The sequence below is a fragment of the Heptranchias perlo genome, chromosome 18 (assembly GCF_035084215.1).
Source record: "Heptranchias perlo isolate sHepPer1 chromosome 18, sHepPer1.hap1, whole genome shotgun sequence".
Lineage (NCBI taxonomy): Eukaryota > Metazoa > Chordata > Chondrichthyes > Hexanchiformes > Hexanchidae > Heptranchias > Heptranchias perlo.
In genome coordinates, this window is record NC_090342.1 from 40,422,992 (window position 1) to 40,450,121 (window position 27,130).

Consider the following 27,130-nt stretch of genomic DNA (forward strand, 5'->3'; position numbering starts at 1 on the left):
ATTGGACTTGAGACAAAGGGGGGTGATTTTAACCCCCAAGAATGGGTGGGTTGGGGGCGGGTGGAAGTTGAAAATAGTTGTTTGGGTTGCAACCACAAAATTTTAGGACTTTGCATTCCTAGTGGGAAGCTTGTACTTTTACGCGTCCACGTTGATCCCAGAAGTGAAGCCAGGTTGCGGCCGCAACCCAAAAAACAACTATGTTCAACTCCCACCCATCCCCAACCCACCTGTTCTTGGGGGTTAAAATCACCCCAATAGGATCAGATCCTTGCATTTCTGCTCAAACTGATCTGCCCTCTCCTTAAGTTTCTCCAAGTCACAACAACTGCTTCGTAAGAATGGGAAAAAAATAGTGGGACCACTGAGCTTCCTGTTGGCCTGTCACAGAGCAAAATTATGGTATTTATGTAAAAAGCTAGACTATAGGTTTATATCATATGAGTAGGAGGCATAAGTTGGGCAAATGTTAAGCAGGGAACTAAGAAAATCTCAAAAGCTATGCTATGATTTATGGAGTATTTGCTAAAGTGAACATTACACCTTCAAGTCTGAATATATTAGTAGAAGGAAAATGATGGAGATCTTTCAAGTGAAAATTATGTAGAGACTTTTGTATTTTGATGAGCATACTTGGTAAAGAGTAAAAATACTATTAGACTGTAGTAACTCACCTAGCAAGTTCTATGATGGAATTTTCGTTTTCTTGAAGAGAAGCAGGGGGTTGGGTAGGGACCCAAGGGAAGACCAGCTTCGAGCTAATTAGGCAAGAGCTTTGTACTCTAGTTTGGGCCCCCTGCTCCAGCATGTAACCTGTTGGGTTATTCAATTTCATCTTAGTAGAAAGTTCAGAACTAGTGTTTATTTTACTGTGAACATTTAGCAATTGGTCATTTTTGCTCCTTTTTAAAAGGGTATTCCAGGGTAGATTTGCAATGATATTATTCATCGGTAGTTTGGAAAGACAATCTCTTATTTAAGAAATTCATTTTACTTAAGTCAACTCAACCACTAAGTTTTTTTTATATAAAGGCTGTCATATTGGCTGTACTACCAAGCCCAGGTGCTAAAAATTGACACAACCTTGCCTAGTGTCATGACCTTATCCCCACAAGTCGAATGGAATCAATAAACAACATGGGTCTGAGAGCTAAGGTTAGGATAAGACTCATTGTGTTTCAGTACCTAGCATAGACATTTTGCCAAACGTAGCAGGCTTGATTCAGAGGTTAGTTATAGAATCATGGAACTTTACAGAACAGGAAGGTGTTCTGTCACACCTGTGCTGGCATTCTGAAAGAGGTATGCATTGGGTCCCATTCCCCTGCCCTTACCCTATATTTTTAATTTTTTTTCTTTTTCAAATATTTATCCAGTTCCATTTTAAAAGCTATTATGGATTCCACTTCCACCATGGCCTATGGTAGGGCATTCCATGCCCCAACAACCAACTGCAATTAAAAAAGAAAATTCTCCTAGTCTCTTGCTTTGTCATTTTGCTGCTGATCTTAGATTTATGCCTGCTAGTTACCAACTCAGCAATTAGTGGAAAGTTTTTCATTGTTATGGAAAAAAACATGGGGGTTGGGGAAGGGGGAACACCATTATCTTCATCCCTCCAGTTCAAAAAACTGCCATTAATCACTATTCTCTTTTTACTACCTTTCAACCAACTTCCTATCCCATGCTGCCACACTCCCTTTAATACCATGTGCCACCATTTTATCAACAAGCCTCCTCTATGGCAGCTTATCAAATGCCTTTTGAAAATCCATCTGCAGAACATCTACTGCATTTCCTTTATTACGACACTACAGTCCACTTCATCAAGGACTCTATTAAATTTGTCAGATGCGACTTACCTATTACAAATCAATGTTGGCTTCCTTAACCTTTTGTAAGCTCGTACTAATTTTATTCTGTATTACGGCCACTAGAAGTTTGTCCACTACTTATGTTACGGTAACTAGTCCATAGTTACCTTGCTTATCCCTTTCTCACTTTTTGAACAGAGGTGTTACATTAGTAACCCTTCAGTCCTCCTATTGCAACTTCCTTATCCAAGGGTGTTTGAAAGATTGTGGTCAAACCCTCTGCTATTACCTCTTTATTTTCCAAAGCATTGTAGCTCATTTGTGCCTTAGTCCACCAGTTTTTTCAGTGGTACTTCCTTATCTGTAATTATCCTAATTGTTCCACCTCTTCTTGTTCCCACTACCACATTCTTCTGTGAAAACTGAGACAAAGTACTCATTTAGTATTTCTGCCATTCTTTCCACCTCCATAAAATTTGATTTTTCATCTCTAATTAGCCCCACCCTTTAACAATTCATTTACTTTTTATGTAAGTATAAAACTGCATACTATCTCCCTCTATGCTGCTTGCCAGTCTTCATACCTCCTCTTAGTCTTCCTAATCTTTTTCGCTTCCCCTCTAATTTCTGTGTGACTTGCATGTGCACTGGGAATAATAGAGATTATTTCATTTGACGTACAGCTCTTGAATCTATCTCCTAATTGTTTAAAATTCCTTTTGCAGGCCACTAATTCTGTTTCTTCCTATGGCATTGGTTCCAGTGTTAACCATGATGTCTGGCTGTTGTCCTCTGTTGTGTTCTCAAAAGTGCTTGTCTATTTCCCCTAACTATGAATCCTCTATTAATATATTTCTGCAGTTTTAACCCCTCTTTCTGCCGCCCCCCCCCTTTTCTAACTTAGTGAAACCAGTAATGCTTTTTTGTTTGCCCAACCCAAACAAATATGTGAAGAAAGACGAGGGCTCTATCTAGAAGTATCCCTTTAAAAGGAATACCACTTATTTTTGTAGCATTTCATTTGGGGTCTTTTAATTTATTTTGGGTCAAACTCATGCTATGAGTTTTTATCAATTTTGTTCTGTATTACTACTATTTTACAGAAAATTCCATTATAAAAGTAGTGGGTATATTTTTAAGATGATTCTACTCAATTCATGTAACTGAACTTAAATAATATTTTTGTTTCCCTAAATTTTCTCTAGCTGAATGTGCATAGTTTGTATTGGGTCAAGAAATTGAAACATTCTTTTCCTCTTCTCTTTCAGAAGCTTGCAGTAAGAAGTTGTCCTGTTGGAAGCACCAAACCAATTCCACTCATCAAGGCACCCAACCAGAGCATAGCAATTTCAGTGGTGCCATCTAAGAATCCCATCACCATGGTAACTGCACACATTAATGGACAGAAGGCAGCAAGCACAGATCCTCCACAGATGGCCCCAATCAACCTCCAAACAACAAACAAACTGGCAGGGAGCAATTTGAACTCCACTGGAAGGAGAGTACCAGAGACATCAAACTCACAGGTAGATCTTGTCAGGGAGCGAACAGTTATTAAACACACTACAAAGCAAAGAATGTGTTCTCAAACTGCGTGCGAGGTCGGGGGGTTCTGAGATGCGGCGCTGATGTAAAGAATCTGATGTCATTTATCGAGGGGATAATTTTTAAAAAGCATCCTTTGTGAAATAGGATGTGTAGATGCACACTACATTAAAACTTTATTAATTATCTACTGGGAAGTGAGTTCTTCTGCCTCCTATCAAGGTTTTAACTTCATGGAGAATTGAATAATTACACATTACTTCAAAAGTACTATATAATACACATTTTTTATGAAGTTGTTTCCTCACTTCTTAAGTGACATGACATGGAAGTGATGGGGAATAAAAACAGAGATAGTCATGTATAGTTGTACATTCCATTTCACCTTGTACTGATGATGATGTAGAATCGTAAAGCATGAAAGAAGGAAAGGAGCAAAAAAGTGTGCTGTTTCACCTCATTTTTCAGTTTTGCTTTTGCTGTGTTTGTTTTCAGGAAATGGCATCAATAAATTAAATTTTATTGGATTTTCATAAAAAACAAAAGAAACACAGACAAAAGTTTGGTAGTAATAACACACCTTTCAATTACAGCAAGAAATGACTCATTGTTGCAGAAGCAGCAGCAGAGTCAATTACTTGTTTTAGCATTTAATAGAATGCAGTATTTTACATTTACAGTATTAAAATTTGTTCCAAAGGCATGACAACCTGTTGACACGAGGGTGCAAAGAAGTGAGTTGGGAGGAAAAGCCCAGTGTTTCCTTTATATATAAATCTTGCATTCAAAGTGTATCAACAGATTATCCAAGAAATGTCAACAGCAACTTGTATTTATATAGCACTCCTCACATACAGGAAGACATTTCTGACCACTTTACAATAAGGAGAAAAAGGGATAGAATGGACTCCAAACATGGGGAAAGGGGATTGTTGGGGATGACAACCAAAGCTGTTCACAGCTACAATACTGGCATCTACCAACAATGTAGAAGATTGCCCAGGTATGTCCTGTCCACAAAAAGCAACCAATTGGACAAATTCAACCTGGCCAATTCCTCCATATCGGCCTACTGTAGTGCTGAAGACTTGTGCTCCAGAACTAGCGGCGCCTCTGGCCAAGCTGTTCCAGTACAGCTACAACACTGGCATCTACCCGACAATGTGGAAAATTGCCCAGGAATGTCCTGTCCACAAAAAGCAGGACAAATCCAAGCCGGCCAATTACCACCCCATCAGTCTACTCAATCATCAGCAAATTGATGGAAGGTGTCGTCGACAGTGTTATCAAACGGCATTTACTCACCAATAACTTGTTCATCGATGCTCAGTTTGGGTTCTGCCAGAGCCATTCGGCTCCAGACCTTATTACAGCCTTGGTCCAAACATGGACAAAAGAACTGAATTCCAGAGGTGAGGTGAGAGTGACTGCCCTTGGCATTTGACCAAGTGTGGCACCAAGGAACCCTAGTAAAATTGAAGTTAGTGGGAATCAGGGGGAAAACGCTCCAGTGGCTGGAGTCATACCTAGCACAATGGAAGATCGCAGTGGTCATTAGAGGCCAATCATCTCAGCCCCAGGACATTGCTGCAGGAGTTCCTCAGGGCAGTGTCCTAGGCCCAACCACCTTCAGCTGTTTCATCAATGGCCTTCCCTCCATCATAAGATCACAGATCAGCCATGATCTTATCACTTGGAGGAGCAGGCACGAGGGGCTGAATGGCCTACTCCTGTTCCTATGTTCCTGTAAGGTCAGAAATGGGGATGTCCGCTGATGATTGTATAGTGTTCAGTTCCATTCGCAACCCTTCAGATAATGAAGCAGTTCGTGCCCGCGTGCAGCAAGACCTGGACAACATTCAGGCTTGGGCTGATAAGTGGCAAGTAACATTCGCGCCAGACAAGTGCCAGGTGATGATCATCTCCAACAAGAGGGAGTCTAACCACCTCCCCATGACATTCAACGGCATTACCATTGCCGAATCCCCCACCATCAACATCCTGGGGGTCACCATTGACCAGGAACTTAACTGGACCAGCCACATAAATACTGTGGCTACAAGAGCAGGTCAGAGGCTGTTTATTCTGCGGCAAGTGACTCACTTCCTGATTCCCCAAAGCCGTTCCACCATCTACAAGGCACAAGTCAGGAGTGTAATCGAATATTCTCCACTTGCCTGGATGAGTGCAGCTCCAACAACACTCACTAAGCTCAACACCATCCAGGACAAAGCAGCCCGCTTGATTGGCACCCCATCCACCACCCTAAACGTTCAATCCCTTCACCGGCGCACAGTGGCTGCAGTGTGTACCATCCACAGGATGCACTGCAGCAACTCGCCAAGGCTTCTTCAACAGCACCTCCCAAACCCACGACCTCTACCACCTAGAAGGACAAGGGCAGCAGGAACATGGGAACAACACCACCTGCACGTTCCCCTCCAAGTCATACACCATCCTGACTTGGAAATATATCGCCGTTCCTTCATCGTCGCTGGGTCAAAATCTTGGAACTCCCTACACAACAGCATTGTGTCAGAATCTTCAGCACATGGACTGCAGCGGTTCGAGTAGGCGGCTCATCACCACCTTCTCGAGGACAATTGGGGATGGGTAATAAATGCTGGCCTTGCCAGCGATGCCCACATCCCATGAACGAATGGAAAAAAAAACCTCTCAATCATCAGCAAAGACATAGGAACAAGAGTAGGCCATTTAGCCCCTCGAGCCTGTTCCACCATTCATTGAGATCATGGCTGATCTGTGACCTAACTCCATATACCCGACTTAGCCCCATATCCCTTAATACCTTTTGTTAACAAAAATCTATCAATCTCGGATTCAAAATTAACAATTGAGCTAGCATCAACTGCTGTTTGCGGAAGAGAGTTCCAAACTTCTACCACCCTTTAAACGTAGAAGTATTTCCTAACTTCACTCCTGAAAGTCCTGGCTCTAATTTTTAGGCTATGTCTCCTGGTCCTAGACTCTCCAACCAGCGGAAATAGTTTCTCTCTATCTACCCTATCAGTTCCCCTTAATATCTTGAAAACTTTATACAAATCACCCCTTAATCTTCTAAATTTCCAGGAATGCAACCCCAGGAGTATCTCAGGTGGATGTAAAAGATCCCATGACACTATTTTGAAGAAGAGCAAGGGCGCCCTTCCTGTGTCCTGGCTAATATTTATCCCTCAACCAACATCACCATTCCTGATTATCGGGTTGCTGTTGGTGGGACCTTACTGTGTGAAAATTGGCTGCAGCCTTTCCAACATTACAACAGTGACTACACTTCAGAAAATTACTTCATTGGCTGTAAAGCTCTTTGGGACATCCTGAAGTTATGAAAGGTGCTATACAAATACAAGTCTTTTTTTATTTTATTACATATATGCTTGGAAGAATTGCGGCTTTTTTATCAAGGAGAAAATGTAAATCTGCTTAAGAAGTTAAAGTTGCTCACTATGGAAATATTGTCTGTTTTTATGTTAGCTTGTGTGTGAAGAATCTTGTTGGCTGGATGTGATGTGGAATGTCTACATGAATTTGTCAATGAAGCCGTCTTCAGGGCCCCTCTCTAAGTTAGCGAGGATGGAGCTAAAGGCATGGTGGCTGTAGCTGATCTGGCTGATTGTCAAGTTGGTAAAAGTCAACCTCAGGTGCAGAGTGGTTGGGTCGCTTTTCAACTCTTAAACAGAGGTGTGGGAGGGAGGCACTATCATGGCCATAGCCACTGTTCAAGTATAAATAAGAAGATAGCTCAGCAAAAACATTATGTTGGAAAGCACTCACAGTGCTTATAAAGTGCCTGTTTCCCAGTCGAACAAAAGAAAAGCAGCGAAGATTATGGAGTGGCCCAAGCTGTAGAATGCAACAGGTGAATATGGAGCAGACAAGAGTAGTGGGAAGAGACGCAGAAGCAGTAACAATGACTAGACCAGGGGCAATGAGGGAGAAGAGCGCAGGGCTGTGAATTGGCAATGGGAAAGAAGGGATGAATGCATGAGCAATGGGAAAAGGCATAGGAGAGACCAGGTTGATCCCCCGCCCCCCTGCCTCCGTGTCTCGCCCCCCTGCCTCCGTGTCTCGCCCCCCTGCCTCCGTGTCTCGCCCCCCTGCCTCCGTGTCTCGCCCCCCTGCCTCCGTCTCTCGCCCGCCCTGCCTCCGTCTCTCGCCCGCCCTGCCTCCGTCTCTCGCCCGCCCTGCCTCCGTCTCTCGCCCGCCCTGCCTCCGTCTCTCGCCCGCCCTGCCTCCGTCTCTCGCCCGCCCTGCCTCCGTCTCTCGCCCGCCCTGCCTCCGTCTCTCGCCCGCCCTGCCTCCGTCTCTCGCCCGCCCTGCCTCCGTCTCTCGCCCGCCCTGCCTCCGTCTCTCGCCCGCCCTGCCTCCGTCTCTCGCCCGCCCTGCCTCCGTCTCTCGCCCGCCCTGCCTCCGTCTCTCGCCCGCCCTGCCTCCGTCTCTCGCCCGCCCTGCCTCCGTCTCTCGCCCGCCCTGCCTCCGTCTCTCGCCCGCCCTGCCTCCGTCTCTCGCCCGCCCTGCCTCCGTCTCTCGCCCGCCCTGCCTCCGTCTCTCGCCCGCCCTGCCTCCGTCTCTCGCCCGCCCTGCCTCCGTCTCTCGCCCGCCCTGCCTCCGTCTCTCGCCCGCCCTGCCTCCGTCTCTCGCCCGCCCTGCCTCCGTCTCTCGCCCGCCCTGCCTCCGTCTCTCGCCCGCCCTGCCTCCGTCTCTCGCCCGCCCTGCCTCCGTCTCTCGCCCGCCCTGCCTCCGTCTCTCGCCCGCCCTGCCTCCGTCTCTCGCCCGCCCTGCCTCCGTCTCTCGCCCGCCCTGCCTCCGTCTCTCGCCCGCCCTGCCTCCGTCTCTCGCCCGCCCTGCCTCCGTCTCTCGCCCGCCCTGCCTCCGTCTCTCGCCCGCCCTGCCTCCGTCTCTCGCCCGCCCTGCCTCCGTCTCTCGCCCGCCCTGCCTCCGTCTCTCGCCCGCCCTGCCTCCGTCTCTCGCCCGCCCTGCCTCCGTCTCTCGCCCGCCCTGCCTCCGTCTCTCGCCCGCCCTGCCTCCGTCTCTCGCCCGCCCTGCCTCCGTCTCTCGCCCGCCCTGCCTCCGTCTCTCGCCCGCCCTGCCTCCGTCTCTCGCCCGCCCTGCCTCCGTCTCTCGCCCGCCCTGCCTCCGTCTCTCGCCCGCCCTGCCTCCGTCTCTCGCCCGCCCTGCCTCCGTCTCTCGCCCGCCCTGCCTCCGTCTCTCGCCCGCCCTGCCTCCGTCTCTCGCCCGCCCTGCCTCCGTCTCTCGCCCGCCCTGCCTCCGTCTCTCGCCCGCCCTGCCTCCGTCTCTCGCCCGCCCTGCCTCCGTCTCTCGCCCGCCCTGCCTCCGTCTCTCGCCCGCCCTGCCTCCGTCTCTCGCCCGCCCTGCCTCCGTCTCTCGCCCGCCCTGCCTCCGTCTCTCGCCCGCCCTGCCTCCGTCTCTCGCCCGCCCTGCCTCCGTCTCTCGCCCGCCCTGCCTCCGTCTCTCGCCCGCCCTGCCTCCGTCTCTCGCCCGCCCTGCCTCCGTCTCTCGCCCGCCCTGCCTCCGTCTCTCGCCCGCCCTGCCTCCGTCTCTCGCCCGCCCTGCCTCCGTCTCTCGCCCGCCCTGCCTCCGTCTCTCGCCCGCCCTGCCTCCGTCTCTCGCCCGCCCTGCCTCCGTCTCTCGCCCGCCCTGCCTCCGTCTCTCGCCCGCCCTGCCTCCGTCTCTCGCCCGCCCTGCCTCCGTCTCTCGCCCGCCCTGCCTCCGTCTCTCGCCCGCCCTGCCTCCGTCTCTCGCCCGCCCTGCCTCCGTCTCTCGCCCGCCCTGCCTCCGTCTCTCGCCCCCCCTGCCTCCGTCTCTCGCCCCCCCTGCCTCCGTCTCTCGCCCGCCCTGCCTCCGTCTCTCGCCCCCCCTGCCTCCGTCTCTCGCCCCCCCTGCCTCCGTCTCTCGCCCCCCCTGCCTCCGTCTCTCGCCCCCCCTGCCTCCGTCTCTCGCCCCCCCTGCCTCCGTCTCTCGCCCCCCCCTGCCTCCGTCTCTCGCCCCCCCCTGCCTCCGTCTCTCGCCCCCCCTGCCTCCGTCTCTCGCCCCCCCTGCCTCCGTCTCTCGCCCCCCCGCCTCCGTCTCTCGCCCCCCCTGCCTCCGTCTCTCGCCCCCCCTGCCTCCGTCTCTCGCCCCCCCTGCCTCCGTCTCTCGCCCCCCCCTGCCTCCGTCTCTCGCCCCCGTCTGCTGGAAGGACTGAAAAAGAAACAATAACACCAACAGAGATGAATGCAATAACAAAAAGAACTTTAAATGCTGAAGTGCCAGCTGAAGGTGCCGGGGGGTGGGATTGTGCGGCAGGCTGCAGTGGGTGAAGAGAAAGCAGCACCATCACGACTTTGAGAAGTAGCAGGGCAGGGTATGCAATGACTCTGAGAGCAGCTAGTGTTAAGGAGTGGGATGGTGTAGGGTGCAGTAGATTATTTTAAAAAAAGATAAGTTTAATATGGGTGAAAAAAAAACTTTCAGGAAGTCCAAATGAGGTTGCAGGGCAGGCTGTGATGGTGAGAACAGCTGGCTTTGAAGAGTGCCCCTTGGGTTATGGAGCAGGCAGGAAGGAATCAAAAGAAGTCAATTGATGAATTTAAAATAAGCAACAATAAATAAATTTATTAAACTTAAAGAACAATAAAATAGCAAAAGCAGCAGGAAGAGCTGAGTGATTCACATCTCAAAGCCACAATGACTGGAGCCTGCATTAGTTTACTTACAAGATTAATTTTCAAAAGTTTAAATAGGTAGTTTCAATGTTAAATGTTGACATAAAAGTGTTACCAAAAATCGTGTCAACAGGAAATATGGTTTGTGGACTGAGTTTTACTTGGAGCTGGTGTACTTGGTCATTGCCTTTGTCTCTTCCGACACGGCATGGTTGGCTAACTCCTCGGGCAGCAGCAGGCACGTGGCGGTCTGGATCTCCCGAGAGCCGATGGTGCGGCGCATGTTGTAATGGGCCAGGCAGCAAGCCTAACCCACGATGCCCTCAAAAAATATCATTCACAAAGGAGATCATGATGCTCATGGCTTTGGAGGAGATGCTGGTGTTGGGGTGAACCTGCTTCATCACCTTGTAGACGTAGATGGAGTAACTCTCCTTCCTCGTCCTTCTCTACTTCTTGCCGCCCTTTGCTAGCGCTTTATTCACTGTTTTCTTGGCGCCCTTCTTGGGAGCTGCTTTCTTCTCACGAAATTTCAGACCCAAAAATAAGAAATGAAAGTGCATGTATGTGTAAGATTTTTAATATAAAGATAGATATAAATTTATGGGTTGGCATTCCCATCAGTATTGCTGGTTTAAATTGAAAGTATGGATTAATGCACGTACGCTTTACCAGAAAGTAAATTTTGGAAAAGTGCACAGCTGGATTTTTTAACATCATTTTTGGTACTGCTACTTTTAAAACTTTAATACAAATAAATTTCTAAAATTGTCTCTACTCCATGAATGTTGAGTGAAGATTTCATGTAATACACCTTTTCTACAACCAGAAAAAATAATGTTTTATTGGCAATCTGCCATTCAGCAATTTTTTTTTTACACAATTAACTAATCATAAATGCCCTCACTAGCTGAGTGGTCAACGATGAAGTAATGGGATCCGGAGATGCTTATGAACCTCTCTTGCACAGTTTTGGGAATGATTGGTATGCTGAGTCATCATTTTAAAAATAAATCATTGCTAGTCAGCTGATATTGAATCATGCTGGCACTACAATTGGCTTCTGTGAATAAGCAAAAGGGAGAGGAGAAAAAACAGCCAGTTCCCATCTCTGATCACTAAACAGCAACCCATTCTGGAATGTATGTGTGCGTGTGTCAACTAACTCGGCTTCAAAAAAAAACCTGGGACGTTCTGAATAATCTGGTCTATTACTACAGTGGGGTAGCTCAGAATTCATTTTAAAGTATAATGCAACATGTTTGAGCAATTTGGCATGAGACATAGGCTGAAATCTTCTGAGAACTTAATCTCTCTGCTGTTGAGGAGAAAGTGCTGAAGTGTCTCTTCACAGAGCGAAAGGAAAGTAGAAAGATTTGGCACACATTGTCCCCCCAGCATTTTTAGGAACACCATTTTAACTCCATTTGTCTCATTCCATGACCCACCACTTTTCCCTTTCCTTGAAAGGCTAAGGCAGGGAAAGCTCAGGCTGGATTCTGGACAGTTTAGCATCTCTTCACCTGGGCGTGCATTGTGTGCTGGCCAGTGCTCTTTTTACCTTAAAGTAAAAGTAAAAATATTTCTGTAATGTCTTGTCAGATGTGCACCATGTTAATTTGTGCATGAAGAACATGTCCGTTCGTAATCAGGTATCCTACTTATACATTTTAAGTATTGAGAAATGTCAGCATTTGCAAAGTCTTGAACAGACTTATATAAAAAAATTAATTAAATGTAGGTTTGTTTACCTCTATCTGTGGATAAAGCAACACTTTACACAGTCTGGCAATATGGCTTAATCAGTACCATTGCTCTTTTTGCAGTCATCTCGCAAGGCACAGTAACCACCACTTGTGAGCTCACTTTGATTGTGTAAATCATTGTGATTGTAATTTATCATGGGTGTAATTTTAACTTAACCCATCCGATGGGAAACCGACTGGATCGGACCGGCTGCCTGTTTTATACTCTGCCCAATTTTACAAATTACAAAGAAGACCTATATTGTACCTTGCAAAACTGGTCTCTTCATGACTTGAAGTAAGTAATCAGTTAGCAGTGTAGTTCTCCCAACTTGAGGACAACATGCTGACAAAACACCTGGAAATGGGAAATTGGGGGAAACACAGTTATAAAAGATCATAAAATTTGATGAAGAAACGCATTAAAAATTTAAGTTTCTGAATCATTAACGAAAGACAATTTTCAATATTTTTGAAGACTGGATATGTTTTGTTACTTTTTTGAGATGCAGGAGTAGAGAAACAATATTGTAACCAAGTGCTTATTGAGGCAGTATATATCTAATGCATGCTATTTGTGATATGCTTAGATTAACTTGCTTGAAATGTTTTTACAGTGTCCATTTTTAATGTATTGGCAGCATTTGGAGTTTGAAGGATAATTATGTACCTAAACAATACACTTCTTCAATTGAATTTGGTCCACCTATCCTCCTAAATTATACCAAAATTAGAAATCTTTCTTTTCCAAATCTAAATCTATTAAAGACCTGTCCAAAGTGTATCTGTGCAGGTTTTGAAGCTGATGAAAGGAACAACTAGGCAGAGGAGTTAAGGAAGTGGGGTCAAGAGAGTCGTGTTGTGACAGTTGAAGATTTTTTTCCACCGATGGAGATACAGGAACGGTTAGCTTTGGAATACTGGGGAGTGCAGATGGAACATTAGGCCAGAGAAAGTTGCAGAAGTAGAATGGGGCGCAGCCATGGAAGGATTTGTTAATGGGGAGCCTGTGGAGGTCAATTATGACAGGCATAATTGGTGAGCTGGAGAGTCCAGTGAAGACAGCGTTGGAAGAGTCAAACTTGGAGGTAACAATATTTGGGACAAGGCTTTCAGCAGCAGTGGAATGAGGAAAGGGCAGAGATGGGCAATGCTGTGGAGATGAAAGTAAGCGAATTTGATGATGGAAAATATATGGGGCCACGGAGGTTGTGCATCATTGGTTTCAGCCTGCATGAGCATCTGAGGAGAGAATTCAGATAATGATGGATAATGAAGCAATTCATCCATCCATCCTAAATTTACTGTTTATCAGTTTGAACCTTTGTCTTACACTTACAGTTTAAGATAAGGTATTATTCCGAAGATACCTCTTCTGCTCCATTAGCTATCTTATATGCCTCTATTGCTCACAAATGCCCCCTTTTCCGGCTTAAAAGTTTCTCCAGTCTTTCATCATAACTCATACCTTTGAAACTACGGATCAGCCTCATGGTTCTTCTTGGCCCTGGCTTCAGTGCTTGAATGTTCCCCTTGTGTCTCAGTGACCAACACTACTCGAGGTGCCGTCTGATCAGAGCATTCTAAAGTTTGATCACAACTTCCTCTGACTTGTGTTCTATTATTTTGGCTATGTAGTACAACATTCCATTGACTTTGTTGATTGCTGCTTCGCATTGGTTGGACATGCGTGTTGAGTCTACTATGACTGTTAAGTCTCTTTCAATTTCGTCCTTAGATTAGGCAAATGCAAGTTCTTTTTTTTTCTTAACTTTTTTCATTCATGGAGTTTGTATGTCACCCATTTTTCCTTCCTATGTGTCATATTTTACACTTGTCTGCATTAAATTTCATCTTCCTTTGTTCTGCCCACATACATTTTCTGTCAAACTTACTCCACTCAATACTCCCTGTCTTTAACCCCCCACCACCATTCCCTGACATAACCCCAGGTAAGAAGTACCAGTTTTATGTCCTTCAGCCAATTTCTTACTCATTCCCAAGATTTACCCTGAATCTCTGCAGCTTTAAGCTTAACTCAAAGCCTTCTTGTAGCACTTTGACACATGCTTTTTGGACATCTAGGTACACCCACATTGTAGTCTACTCAGGTTGTCATTTCCTCAAGGAAGTTGAGGTTGGTCAGGCAGGATTCTGAATCTATGTTGACTGTTGTTTACTGAATTATTACTATGCAGATACCAAGTTTACTCTTGATAATTGATTCCATTATTTTGCATGGAATGGAAGTAAGACTAATGGGTCTATAGTTGCCTGTGACAGTTCTGTTACCCATTTTGAAAATGGGCACCATCTTATCTAATGGAACCTTTCCCAATGTATATTGGCATCCTTCTAGTGACTGCCAGTACGTCGCAACTCTCATCCCTAGTCTTCCTCAGCACTGTGGGATCAATATCATTTATTTGTTTTCAGCCCTTTTAGCTTGCTTAGAACTTCCACTTCCTTTATATTTTAGACATTGATTTGGAATTGGGAGTACGGGTGGAAAGTTTTTGGTGGAGCCAAACAAAATGGCTTCGGTCTTGATAACGTTAAGCTGGAGAAAGTTCTGGCACATGTGCAATTTGATGTCAGACCTCAATTTTACCGCACAGTGGTGGCCATGAAGTTGAGGATTGTGATGGTAGAGTCAAAGCTTAGTGCCATCAGTATGTGTGTGAAGCTGACCCTATGCCTATGAATAATGTTGCCAAGGAATGAGGAATAGAAAGGGGTCAAGGATGGAATCTTGTGGTATGCAGAAGGTGACCATATGAGAGGGAAGGGAAGGATGAACTATTACAGGAGATGTGCTAGTATGTTAGAATATATAGCAATAGAACCAATTGAAAGTGATGCCATGGAAGTGGACTGTGGAGGAGAAGCAGTGGAATAGAATGGAGTGGTGGAACATGGTGGGGAGGATGAGGAGAGATATTGCACCACAGTTGCAGTCACAAATAATGTTGGCGACTTTGACCAGGATGGTTGTTCCTGTGGGCTGTGTGTCCAAAATATCCTAGATTCTGGAAAGGTCCCATCAGATTGGAAAATAGCGAATGTAACTCCTCTATTCAAGAAAGGAGGGAGACAGAAAGCCGGAAACTACAGGCCAGTTAGCTTAACATTTGTCATAAGGAAAATGCTAGAATCTATTATTAAGGAAGCTATAGCAGGGCACTCAGAAAATCTCAGTGCAATCAGGCAGAGTCAACACGGCTTTGTGAAAGGGAAATTGTGTTTGACTAATTTATTAGAGTTCTTTGAGGAAGTAACAAGCAATGTGGATGAAGGGGGTCCTGTGAATGTGGTGTACTTGGATTTCCAGAAGGCTTTTGACAAGGTGCCACATCAAAGGCTACTACACAACATAAGAGCTCATGGTGTAGGGGGTAACATATTAGCATGGATAAAGGATTGGTTAGCTAACAGGAAACAGAGAGTAGGCATAAATGGGTCATTTTCAGGTTGGCAAGATGTAACGAGTGGAGTGCTACAGGGATCAGTGTTGGACAACGGTTGGACAAGTTGGGCCTGTACACATTGGAGTTTAGAAGAATGAGAGGTGATCTTATTGAAACATACAAGATCCTGAGGGGACTTGAAGAGGTAGATGCTGAGAGGATGTTTCCCCTTGTGGGAGAGACTAGAACTAAGGGGCCACAGTTTAAAAATAAGGGGTCTCCCATTTAAAACGTAGATGAGGAGAAATTTTTTATCTGAGGGTCGCGAGTCTGTGGAACTCCCTTCCCCAGAGAGCGGTGGAGGCAGGGTCTTTGAATTATTTTAAGGCTGAGTTAGATTCCTGATTAACACTGGAGTGGAAGGTTATAGTGGGTAGATGGGAAAGTAGGGTTGAGATCACAATCAGATCAGCCATGGGCCGAATGGCCTACTCCTGCTCTTAATTTGTATGTTCGTATGAAACTGGATTAAAGATATTTAAACAGTGAGGTTTGGGAGAGGTGACAATGGAGCTGGTTGGTGATGACACCATTAAGGACCTTGGAAAGGAAGGGATGTTGGGTGTTGGTGAAGAGCAATGGAATCAAGGCTGATTTTATTGTAAGAGTCATGATGGCAGTTTCGCCTTCCTTTTCCAAAGGTACCTGCGCAAAGACAGCGATTGACAACGTTACCGAGTTATGGGGCAAGGAAATGTAGTTGGTGTCGTCATAAATTGGACACCTGGATTTAAGCTCATTATCAGTGATCATGATATAGATGCAATCACAGACCACCAGAAGCTTTCTTGATATATCCTGCAAGCTATTATTGTGATAATGTTAGGAAGGGAACTATTAGTTACTGTCAAAATAAAGTTGAAGATTATCCGTGAGTTCAGAACTTAACATTTTTATTTTTTTTAATAAAAAGTCAAGAATGTTAGAAAATTCTGAGTGAAGTGAGACATAACTTCTTGAGTTCAGCCTGTTTGGTGAAAATATATAGATAGCATTGATGATGAGTCATGGTGAATTATGGTGATGTTTGTGATAAGGGAACCTCTTATTATGTGGCATTGAACTGCTGTCAGAGGTAAGCTATTCTATTAATTTTATACTGGCCCCTGGTGACCTTTGTTTGTAAATGAATTCTGGAACACTGCCACTGCTGTGTGTGTTCATATGTCTAAATTATTAATTCTATGGCAGTGAAGTTGCAGTCAAGCCCATAGAAATAAATGGAGAATACCATGCAGTGACAACAGAAAAAAAGTGAGTTATTTAATAGCCCAGAATTTGCTGTAAAAATAACGGTGAGGCTAATGGTGCTCACTGTTATTTATGTGCAAATCGCACAACAACTTCAGGCAAGGCAGATGCGCGAAATCCGAAAGTTGCTGTCCGAGATGCGTCGCTCCACTTTTAGCTTTGCTAAAATGGCATCTCGCTGTCTGCCTCGCTGTTCAAATGCATTGTACGGCATGAAGTCACTGTATTTGCACAGTAGATACGAACTAAACTCGCCATAGAAAATTAGTGTTTGTCCATTTCAGTCTAAGTACCCTTTAACGACGTGATAAGTGTTAATTAGTGGCAGTCAACCTTTCTGGCACTGAAAATGACCTATTCCAAAGGTGGAGTCTCATTCCTTCAGGTTTTAATTGTTGGAGATTTCTTTTAAAAATGTAATTTTTAAAAATCTTTTTCTTTGCCTCCTTTTTTCTCACTCTTAATCCAATCTTTCTTTATCCTTTCTTTCTCTTTCTATACCTGATTTGATGTGGAGATGCCGGTGATGGACTGGGGTTGACAATTGTAAACAATTTTACAACACCAAGTTATAGTCCAACAAATTTATTTAAATTCCACAAGCTTTCGGAGGCTTCCTCCTTCCTCAGGTGAACGGTGTGGAAATGAAATTTTCGAATCCTTCGCATTTGAAAATCACAGAACAATGCCTGGTGATTACTGTCTGTTGCCAAGGCAATCACAGTTAGCAGACAGAAAGGTGTCACCTAAAAGGCCACCGAATATACAAACCCCCCAAAAAAAAGAGAGAGAGAGAGAAGGAAGACAGTCAATGACCCGTTATATTAAAAACAGATAACATTTGTTCTCTGGTGGGGTTACGTGTAGTGTGACATGAACCCAACATCCCGGTTGAGGCCGTCCTCATGGGTGCAGAACTTGGCTATCAATTTCTGCTCGACGATTTTGCGTTGTCGTGTGTCTCGAAGGCCGCCTTGGAGTATGCTTACCCGAAGGTCGGTGGCTGAATGTCCATGACTGCTGAAGTGTTCCCCGACAGGGAGAGAACCCTCCTGTTTGGCGATTGTTGCGCGGTGTCCGTTCATCCATTGTCGCAGCGTCTGCATGGTCTCGCCAATGTACCATGCTCTGGGGCATCCTTTCCTGCAACGTATGAGGTAGACAACGTTGGCCGAGTCACAGGAGTATGAACCGTGCACCTGGTGGGTGGTGTCCTCTCGTGTGATGGTGGTATCTGTGTCGATGATCTGGCATGTCTTGCAGAGGTTACCGTGGCAGGGTTGTGTGGTGTCGTGGACGCTGTTCTCCTGAAAGCTGGGTAATTTGCTGCGAACGATGGTTTGTTTGAGGTTGGGTGGCTGTTTAAAGGCGAGTAGTGGAGGTGTGGGGATGGCCATAGCGAGGTGTTCGTCATCATTGACATGTTGAAGGCTGCGGAGAACATGGCGTAGTTTCTCCGCTCCGGGGAAGTACTGGACGACGAAGGGTACTCTGTTGGTTGCGTCCCGTGTTAGTCTTCTGAGGAGGTCTACGCGATTTTTCGCTGTGGCCCGTCGGAACTGTCGATCGATGAGTCGAGCATCATATCCCGTTCTTACTAGAGCGTCTTGATTTGACATTAATTTACACTTCCTTCTCAATCCTTGTGCTGTTCATTTCACAATCCTTCAATCTGATTGGTTAAGGAGCTACGCTGTTGCTTGCCCTGTTCGCTCAGATCCCAGATGCCTTGAAGAGGGCGTCACTCCATTTCCATCTTGCACTTCCAGCAATTTGCAGCACAAAATATCATGGAGACTAAAAGGGCAAGGGCAATTGTAACTAATAGCGGTTGCTGTTTGTTGACCGATTACAGCAAATTCTGGGCCATTATATGGGTGCTTGGTTTCTGGTAAACTCCTGAAAATAAAGGAGGCATTTAACTATTGTATGTTAAGCAGTAGCACAGGTTGTTCCAAAATGCTAACTGTAAAAGAAATTGGTTAATTTTTCATATGCAACAATTTCTGCCTGGTGCGATCAGTCTGCCGGTATGAATTGCGTGTGCAGGGACAGGAAAATCAGACGTCCAGAAACCCTACTAAATTTCAATAAAATGTGAGACCATTTTTTACATGTAGGTTGCATGCTTAATTGAGATCCTAGAGCAGAATCAAAGGATTTCCCCATATTTGTGAGGAAGTCCTGCCCAACCATAGTTCCATCCATCATCGTGATCATTTAAAGGTCAGCTCTATACAAATGGCCAACGGTGTTTTTTGTTTGGGTGCGGGAGGGAGATATTTTTTATTTAGAACATGTGTAAAATGTTAATAGAAAATCAACTGAATAATTTGTGTCCAAAATCCAATAGTTCAAATGTTTTTCCATTAAGTCATTTTATACATGTCCTAATAAAAGAAGTTCTTCTAACAAATACCCAAACCTCTTGCAGGGGTGGGGGGGGGGGGGGGGTGGTGTGGGGAGAAGAAAGCAGTTGATTATAAATCAGTTATTTACAAGAGTTCAGTGGAACAGGGCAATCTTTAAAGAGGCACTCTAAATTCGCTCCAAGAATACAAATTTTTGCTTCAACTCTGGTAACAACCTAACTGCAAGCTGTAGAATTCAGCACCATTTGGCAAGTTGATTTTAAAATTGGTGATGGGGTTGCTTTTAAAGTTCCCCGGCCCGGCCGCAGTACTTAATGGTTTGAAGTGATACAGGAAGAAAAAAGGCATGTCAGAGAGATCAGCTAGCACCAGAGCCACACTGCCTATACTCGCCATTATGCCAACCTTATCTACAGGCCCTGGCATACCTAACTGGCAATGGTTGACAGCAACTCTCGGTGAGCATGGAGAGAGTTGTATAGCTGCACTATCTCCAACTAAGACACCCGCAGCCAACCTGCACCATTGTTGAGGCCACCTCCTCCCTCAGTTTTTCTGCCTTCATTTCCTTCCTGGCTGTGTAGGGATTATCCAAGTGTCAAATTTTCTGCGTACAGATGTATTACATGCGTTGCTGAGCATGGCAAACATTTTCACCACCTTTCCCACAGAATAGCAACAGGACCTTGATGTGGTGTGCAATTTCTCCAATTACTGGGTTTCCCAAACAGAGTTTATCAATGGCATGTACGTGGCCATCTGGGCAAAGTCCTTCTTTGGCGTTATCACTTCTCACCTATGGTTACTCATCCATGCCATCTCCTCAAGCTCACTAACTACATCCTCTGGAATATATAGCTATGCTGTCTTGTTCTGGGCTGCTGACAGAATGTTCTTCCAGGTTTACAGTGATAGAAAAAGAACATATGTTGGAACGCCAGCGTAAAATTTTGTGCCATCTACTTTCTTTTGCCAGATTCTCTGGTGTGTTCTACCCTGGCAACATGCACTGCATAACTAATTAGACTGACCCCTGAAATTTTAATGGGGTTAGGTGGGTGCATTGCCCTCTGTGCACCAATTCCGCAACCCAAACGCTGGGACTGGAAAATCCACCCCATTGTATACATGCTTGAAATTCACCCCAATCAATTTACTCTAAATTGCACACATAGAGAATAACTAATACATGGAATAAAGTTTTTGGGTTTGAAATTTAACAAAGGGCCACTCATCATGAAATAATTTTACGTTGCCCTTTTTTAGGAATAGGTACTGGATTAGCCTGTTTCATATCTACTGATACATCCCCAGTGTCCATTAACTCACTCATAATAATAGTCAGTGCCTCACGGATCTCCTTGTTAGTGTCTCTCACAACTGTGGGATAAATATCATCCATTCCTGGGGATTTATCTGTTTCAAGCCCTTTCAGCTTTTCTAGGACTTTTATCTCCTTTATCGAAGTTCTGAATTTTGCCTTCGGGTGCATTTTGAGGAGGGCAGCCGGGATGGTTTTATGAAGAGGTATGAATCAAAAGAAAATGTTTGTAACTTTTTTGGGGGGTGGGGCGTTGGAGCGTATTGTGAATCGGGTAGAACAATGAAGTCTGATAGGCAATTCGGTGATTTCTATCCATGGTTAATTTTGACTTTTTTCTCTGATTAGAAGAAAATTTAATCTGTTCACTCTTTTCTGTTAACATGTTTGTTTTGTAGCTTGACTTGATTTCATCTTAAATTGTGTCTTAGTGCAATACTTTTTAGCTGTTACCTGAGTAATTCAAGAGCTGCCATTTGCTGCCTGCAAGGTTGATGAGCAGCTGAACAAATACTTTCCAACAAATACTTTGGGACAGCCTGCTTTAAGTACTGCTTTCCATCGCGTTTATGGCTCCCACAGTTGGTTTATCGATGAGCTGCATCTCGAGTGAATTTGCATGAATTTTTCCAAACCAGGCCATTGGAATGTACACTTTCTCTCCTTGAGACCACTTCCATCTCAAGATTGGAATGAAACCTGGGAGCGTTTTCTCACCCCTCTACAAGATCCTGTCATGGATTACTGTCCTGATTGTTGTTCTGTCCCTGCTGAATGAGGCATCCTGATGCCCCATGCCTTCAGGAAGACTTTGGAGGGAATTGAATAAAATTTGTCTTTTTTTTAATACAGTTACCTTTTTAGCAAATTGGAAGAGCCCAACATTTCTTATTCAATTATTTATTCCTTCCTGAAATACTGGAACTGAATTTTGTGTGAAATTGTCTGTGACTCCAAGACATTTAAATTGTTTTGTAAGTATTCCTTCTCAGTGAATTGTGCAGTGCCAAAAAATCTGCTACAGCCTGATTACATTCTCTGCATTTCTGCTGTGTGAGAGTTTTTGTGCATCATTGCCTTGAGCCCTGACCAGAACTAACAAGAAATTTCAAAACCAATTCTTGCATGAATTGGCTTAACTAAGAAGGAATGTGTTTGTGTGATCCCAGCTGCTAGAGCCTTTGTTCTGCATTTTCAGATAGCAATTTTTGCGTTAGTTCGTGGATATTGTGAGCTGTTAATGCACTGATCTTTCATTATGTTGAAATCGTTGCAGTAGATATTTTGTAGGTAGAAGGATTTTAGCAACACAAGTATTCCTTCTCTGTTACACCAAACACTGCAGTAAACAAATTGTAAGTAGTGATCAGTCAGTTTAGAAATGAAACCATTTGATTTAAATGATTTATGTAAGTTGTACAATGTATATTAAGTTTCAGCAACAATGCGTGAGCCTCTAGATATACTGTAATACAATCTCACTGAGGGAATAGATGCTCTGTTTTCAAGTGTCTGTATGTGGGGTGCGTTGTTGTATTTAATAAGGGTTGTACTATGATTGATCCCAACCTCTCAGTGCAACTTCGAAAATTGCTTTTCGTAGCTGGGAAATCTGAGAGAGATGCCAAGCAGAGGTGAGATGCTTCAGTAGAGGGAAGGATATTTAAAAGTGTCAGTCAACTTGCATGACATGCTAATGGTGCTCACAGAACGCAATTAATGCAGGTCAGGCTTTGGCCGTTTGCCTACTTTGTCAGGTAATGAATGTGGTGTGAAAGAGATGGAGAACAATAACTGCAATATGGAATAGAACAAAAGTATTGAATGAGTCAGCTTTGGGTTGCATTTAGTCATTGTGTTCCCTTAATTTTTATTACAGTGCTTATGCAGTCATTCTTTCACTATGCTGCTAAAAATGAGAAATGGGTTCACCACTTTCTGGTAGCTGGGTAAGGCAGAGCGTATGAATGGGTTCAGTTATCATGAAGACGTGATCAAAATATTGGCGACCAGTTGATCATCATGACAGTTGAGCACCAGGGATTGCTAATGAGTGTCTAGAAACAGAATATTTACTCTGTGTAATGTAAGCAGTCCGTCATTTAACCAACAACCATTTTCTGGCACTTAAATGACTTAAAATTGCTGTATAATTTACTTTTGTAATGTTTTGCACAGGTCACAGCGTTTCGTCACTTCTGCTCTTGCCTGATGTAGTGTTACATGAGCTATTTATTAAATTAAACTCACTAAAAGAGCAGTTACAGATGACATTAACAATTGAAATTTTTAACTTTAGCATGTGAATAACCTTGTGTGCTGATTAACTTTGCTGTGTGAGGGATATTCTTGTGACTGGCTATTGGGAGTGAGGACAAAGTCAAGTTGGAACCAGTGCAGAAAGTATACAAATGTGATTAATTTTGGCCCAACTTATTTTCTCTTCTTTTTCATTCATGAGATGTGGGCGTCGCTGGCAAGGCCAGCATTTATTGCCCATCCCGAATTGCCCTTGAAAAGGTGGTGATGAGCCGCCACCTTGAACCGTTACAGTCCGTGAGATGAAGGTTCTCCCACAGTGCTGTTAGGTAGGGAGTTCCTTGCACCTCATTGAAATTTCCCTGTGCCGAGCAAACTGTTGTCGAGAGCGAAAGTGACAAGGTCCCAGGTCACAGCTACTCGATCTACTTTTCTTTTGCTTTCCCTCATAGTTGTGCCTGGTTCCCACTCAGCATCTCCCCATGAGATGGTAAATAGTAAACAATTTTACAACACCAAGTTATAGTCCAGCAATTTTATTTTAAATTCACAAGCTTTCGGAGGCTTCCTCCTTCGTCAGGTGAACGATGTGAAAATCATTTTCACATCGTTCACCTGACGAAGGAGGAAGCCTCCGAAAGCTTGTGAATTTAAAATAAAATTGCTGGACTATAACTTGGCATTGTAAAATTGTTTACAATTGTCAACCCCAGTCCATCACCGGCATCTCCACATCATGGTAAATAGTGGCCGTGATCGCATGTATTGCTGCTTTGTGACATCACTTGTTGGAGATCGAAAATGTTGCATCCCGGATGAGCTATTTGTAAGAAGCATAAACTTTAGAAAAGAACTGAACTTCTTGACTGGGCTGTTGGAGGGTTCCAATCTGCAACAAAGGGAAATTGAACAATAGAAAAAGTTGATAATATACTGAAACTCTATATGAAACTTGGAAGAAATGCGAGTTCATGTGTGTTAGTACACTAAGATGGATAACACAATGAACAATTTGAGATAGAGAATTTTACCTTTTGATTTCTAATGATTTTACTGAATTTGAAGAGAATATGGGTTGTAATTTTTGAAATATTTAAGATGGAAATCTAATTGTAATAGAATATTTTAAAGTAAAAGTTTTTATAGTTAATATTCAGTGTTTAGTCTAATATTTAATATATTTGTTACACATTGATCAGTAGGTTATATCTTAATGCATGATGGCAGTTAATATATAAGCTCCCAGCTTTTTTTTCCTAATTGAAGTCATAATAGTCCAGTATTAACAAAATGACAAATGTTTTTAGAAAATGGAATAATGGACCATATTTTACATTTTCATTGAAATGTTTCACTTATTCTAAATACTCAAATATGCAGTACTAAGTTTATTCATATATTTGGAAGTACTTATATATTCCAAATTAATGTGGCTTTTTATATTACACTTAGCCCTTTGTAGAATTCCAGCCTTCGCATGCTAGTTTACCTTATACTTGGAATGGGTCAGATTTTGCTGTAAGCAACGCTGTTCATTAAACTTGCCCTTGCCCGTAGACTTTCTATGGGGTTTTGCACTGCAAGTTGCTATCAGCCAAACAGTGCAGCGCCCTTTACAGGTTTTCTGGGACCTGTGTGAACAAGGCAAGCAACTGGGTATCTCCTTAACCAATAAGGTTGAAGAATCGTTAATGAGCAACACAGAGTTTGAACCAGGAAGTTAATTCAATGTCAAATCAAGTACAGAAAGCGAAATAGAGAGGAAAAGAAAGATTGGATTAAGAGAGATAAAAGAGACAGAAAGAAATTTTTAAGAAAATGTATTTACTTTTTTAGAAAAATATTTAAAAGCTGATGGAATGAAATTTCACACTTGTAAAAGTTAATTTTCAGTGCCAGAGATGTTGTTTGGCAATAATTAAGAATTGCCACATCCTTAAAAGAGTACTTAGACTTACACAGCTTTGTTATTTCTTAGTTCAAAATTTTTTTTTACAGCCATACAAATTTATAGTACAGAAGGAGGCCATTCAGCCCATCATTTCTGTGCCAGCTCTTTGTTTACTGCCCTCTCTCTTCCTTTCTCTGTTTCAAATAGAAGAAGCAATGATTTCTGCATCAACTACTCCTTGTGGCAAAAAAATCCATTGCTCCAACAACTAAAGAAATTTCTCCTAACCTCTGTCTTAAATTGATCCCTTGTCATTGACTCCCCAACCAGACCAGAGGAAATAGTCATTCCCCATTCACTCTATCAAAACTCCTCATAATTTAATTTAATTCTTCTCCTTCTCTGCTCCAAAGGAAATTAATCCCAATATCTCAAGCTTCTCCTCATAACTATAGTCACCTCATAACTATAGTTTCCCATCCCTGACATCATCCTGGTGAATCTACTCTCTGAGTCAGAAGATTGTGGGTTCAGGCCCCACTACAGAGACTTGAGCACATAATCTAAAACAGATGATTTGGTCATTTATTCCATTGCTGTTTGCGGGAGTTTGCTGTGCACAAATTGGCTGCTGCGTTTCCTACGTTACAATAATGAGTACACTTCAGAAGTACGTTATTGGCTCTAAAGCACTTTGGGGTGTCCTGAGGTTATGAAAGGCGCAATATAAATGCAAGTTTTTATTTATTGCCTTTTAGGGCTTTATCTACCTGCACTCGCTCTTTCAGGGAATTATGTATTTGAATTCCTAGATTCCTCTGTTCACCCACATCCTTCAGTGCCTTTCCATTGAGTGTATCTTCCCACTCCTTTTTTATTTCCTCTCAAAATGTATTGCCTCACACTTGCTGTCATTAAATTGGATGTGCCACCTGTCTGCCCATTCTGCTAACATGTTTGCCTTCCTGAAGTCTTTGACACTCCTCCTCACTGTATGCGAAATATCCTATTTTTTAATATCGTCAGAAAATTTTGAGATTATTTTCCCTATACCCAAGTCCAAATCATTTATATATACCGAAAAAAGTGGACCCAGCACCGAACCCTGGGATACAGCACTTCCGACCCTTCTGTAGCTAAGCGAACACCCATTTACCCCTGTCCATCAATAAACTTTCTGTCCAGGCTGCTACATTTCCTGTTGCACAATATGCCTGCATTTCTCTAACAAACCTCTTCTGAGACATCTTATTGTACACTCTCTGTAAATCCATATACACTTATACCTATTGCATTCCCTTTATCTATCCATTTAGTCCTTCAATAAACTCTATCAAATTTGTCAAACACAACTTGCCTTTAACAAATCTATGTGGGCTGTCCTTGATTAACATATGGTTAACACATGCATTGCTACCTGGTTTATCCTCCTCTTCCTCTTGAACAAGGTGTTGCATCGTGGGTGGAACCTCTCTAATCAACTTCCTAGGGTGCTTTCTATCAGGGTGTGGTGACATATTCACTCTGAGTTCTGATAATTTTTTGGGAACCATTTCCTTTTCTAGAGTAAGCTCTGTCAGTAGTTGCATTAGGAAAGTCTGGAACTGTTCCACTCCTAAATCAAGTATTTTTCATACTTTTTGACAGTTATTTGAATAAAAATTGTGCAATTGAGATGCAGTGATAATTATTGAAATCCTGCAGGTATAATGCTATTCTGAGTTTTCACATCCTGCAGCAATCAATATAGCAAATTCAAAATGCTTATAAGCTAGGTCATTGCCACGGTCAAATACAATATTGAAGAGAACCTGTTGGTTGCATTCAAACGTCCTTACATTTAAGAAAAGTGCTCATTCAAGGTTAGCCTGTGTGCTGAAAAACCCAAAATGAACGTAATTCTAAAAGCCTGCAATTATTTAGCAAACAATAATTCAGGAATGGAGTTAAGTTTGCTCAGCTGTTGCTTAGCAACATTTTCTAGCACATAATCACTTGTACCATTTGCACTAAGGAAAAGTATTATTGATACTGTGCTAAGGGAGAAAATAACTAGTCATCATAAATTGACATGAATTTTCTTTTGTCTGTGCGTGACATTTTGTAAAATTTATATATTTTTTAAATGTACTAAAATCTCCGTGTTTTTTTTAAGGTGTATTGGTTTAAGTTCCTGGCTTTGTGAAAACTTGTAGCCTTTTGCCATCCATGCTATTAGAGACGAGGAATGCAGTAGTTGGAAGAATAGGAAGACCCCTTTTTATCCTTGTTTGAGTGCAGAGCTGTAGCTGTGTGACTGGGGTTTCCACCTGGATAATTTTTCATTGGCACTGTCTTTATCAAACTAATACCAGTTGTTGGAAAATTTTAACCTGAAATGCAGTTTTTATATTGCAATATGTTTTCATACAAAAATTTAATATGCTATGATTTGCCTTTGTAAAAATGTTATTAAATAAATTTTAAAATACATATACTCTTAGTGTAAATGAGTAATGACCTCTTGAGTAAGTAGTACAAGACTTCATAGAAGAGAATAGCAAAACAACAGGGTACATGCTTTGTGGCTGTCATGTTTTCCCTCCTGTGTCATAACTGTTTTAATAGAGCAGTCATTGAGGCCACTTTTGAGAACACATTATTGATTACAGCTGTGGCATTGAACAAATTTAAGGCTGAGCGTCGTGAACAGTTAGTAATGTAATTTGTTCTTTATTTCCTTTTTTGTCAACAAAGTTAATTTGGTCTAATGGGAAGGAGAAAAAGGTGAAATCTTTCA

General features: G+C 43.4%; 1 protein-coding gene across 1 annotated transcript in view; it reads left to right on the plus strand.

The window, feature by feature from the left end:
• The window catches only part of phf21b (PHD finger protein 21B), a 197,728-nt gene that overhangs the window by 98,508 nt on the left and 72,090 nt on the right, over window positions 1-27,130 (plus strand). The window contains exon 4 of the mRNA XM_067999770.1: window positions 3,083-3,340. Coding sequence (XP_067855871.1) covers window positions 3,083-3,340 — 258 coding nt within the window. The remainder of the gene's footprint in view (window positions 1-3,082; window positions 3,341-27,130) is intronic.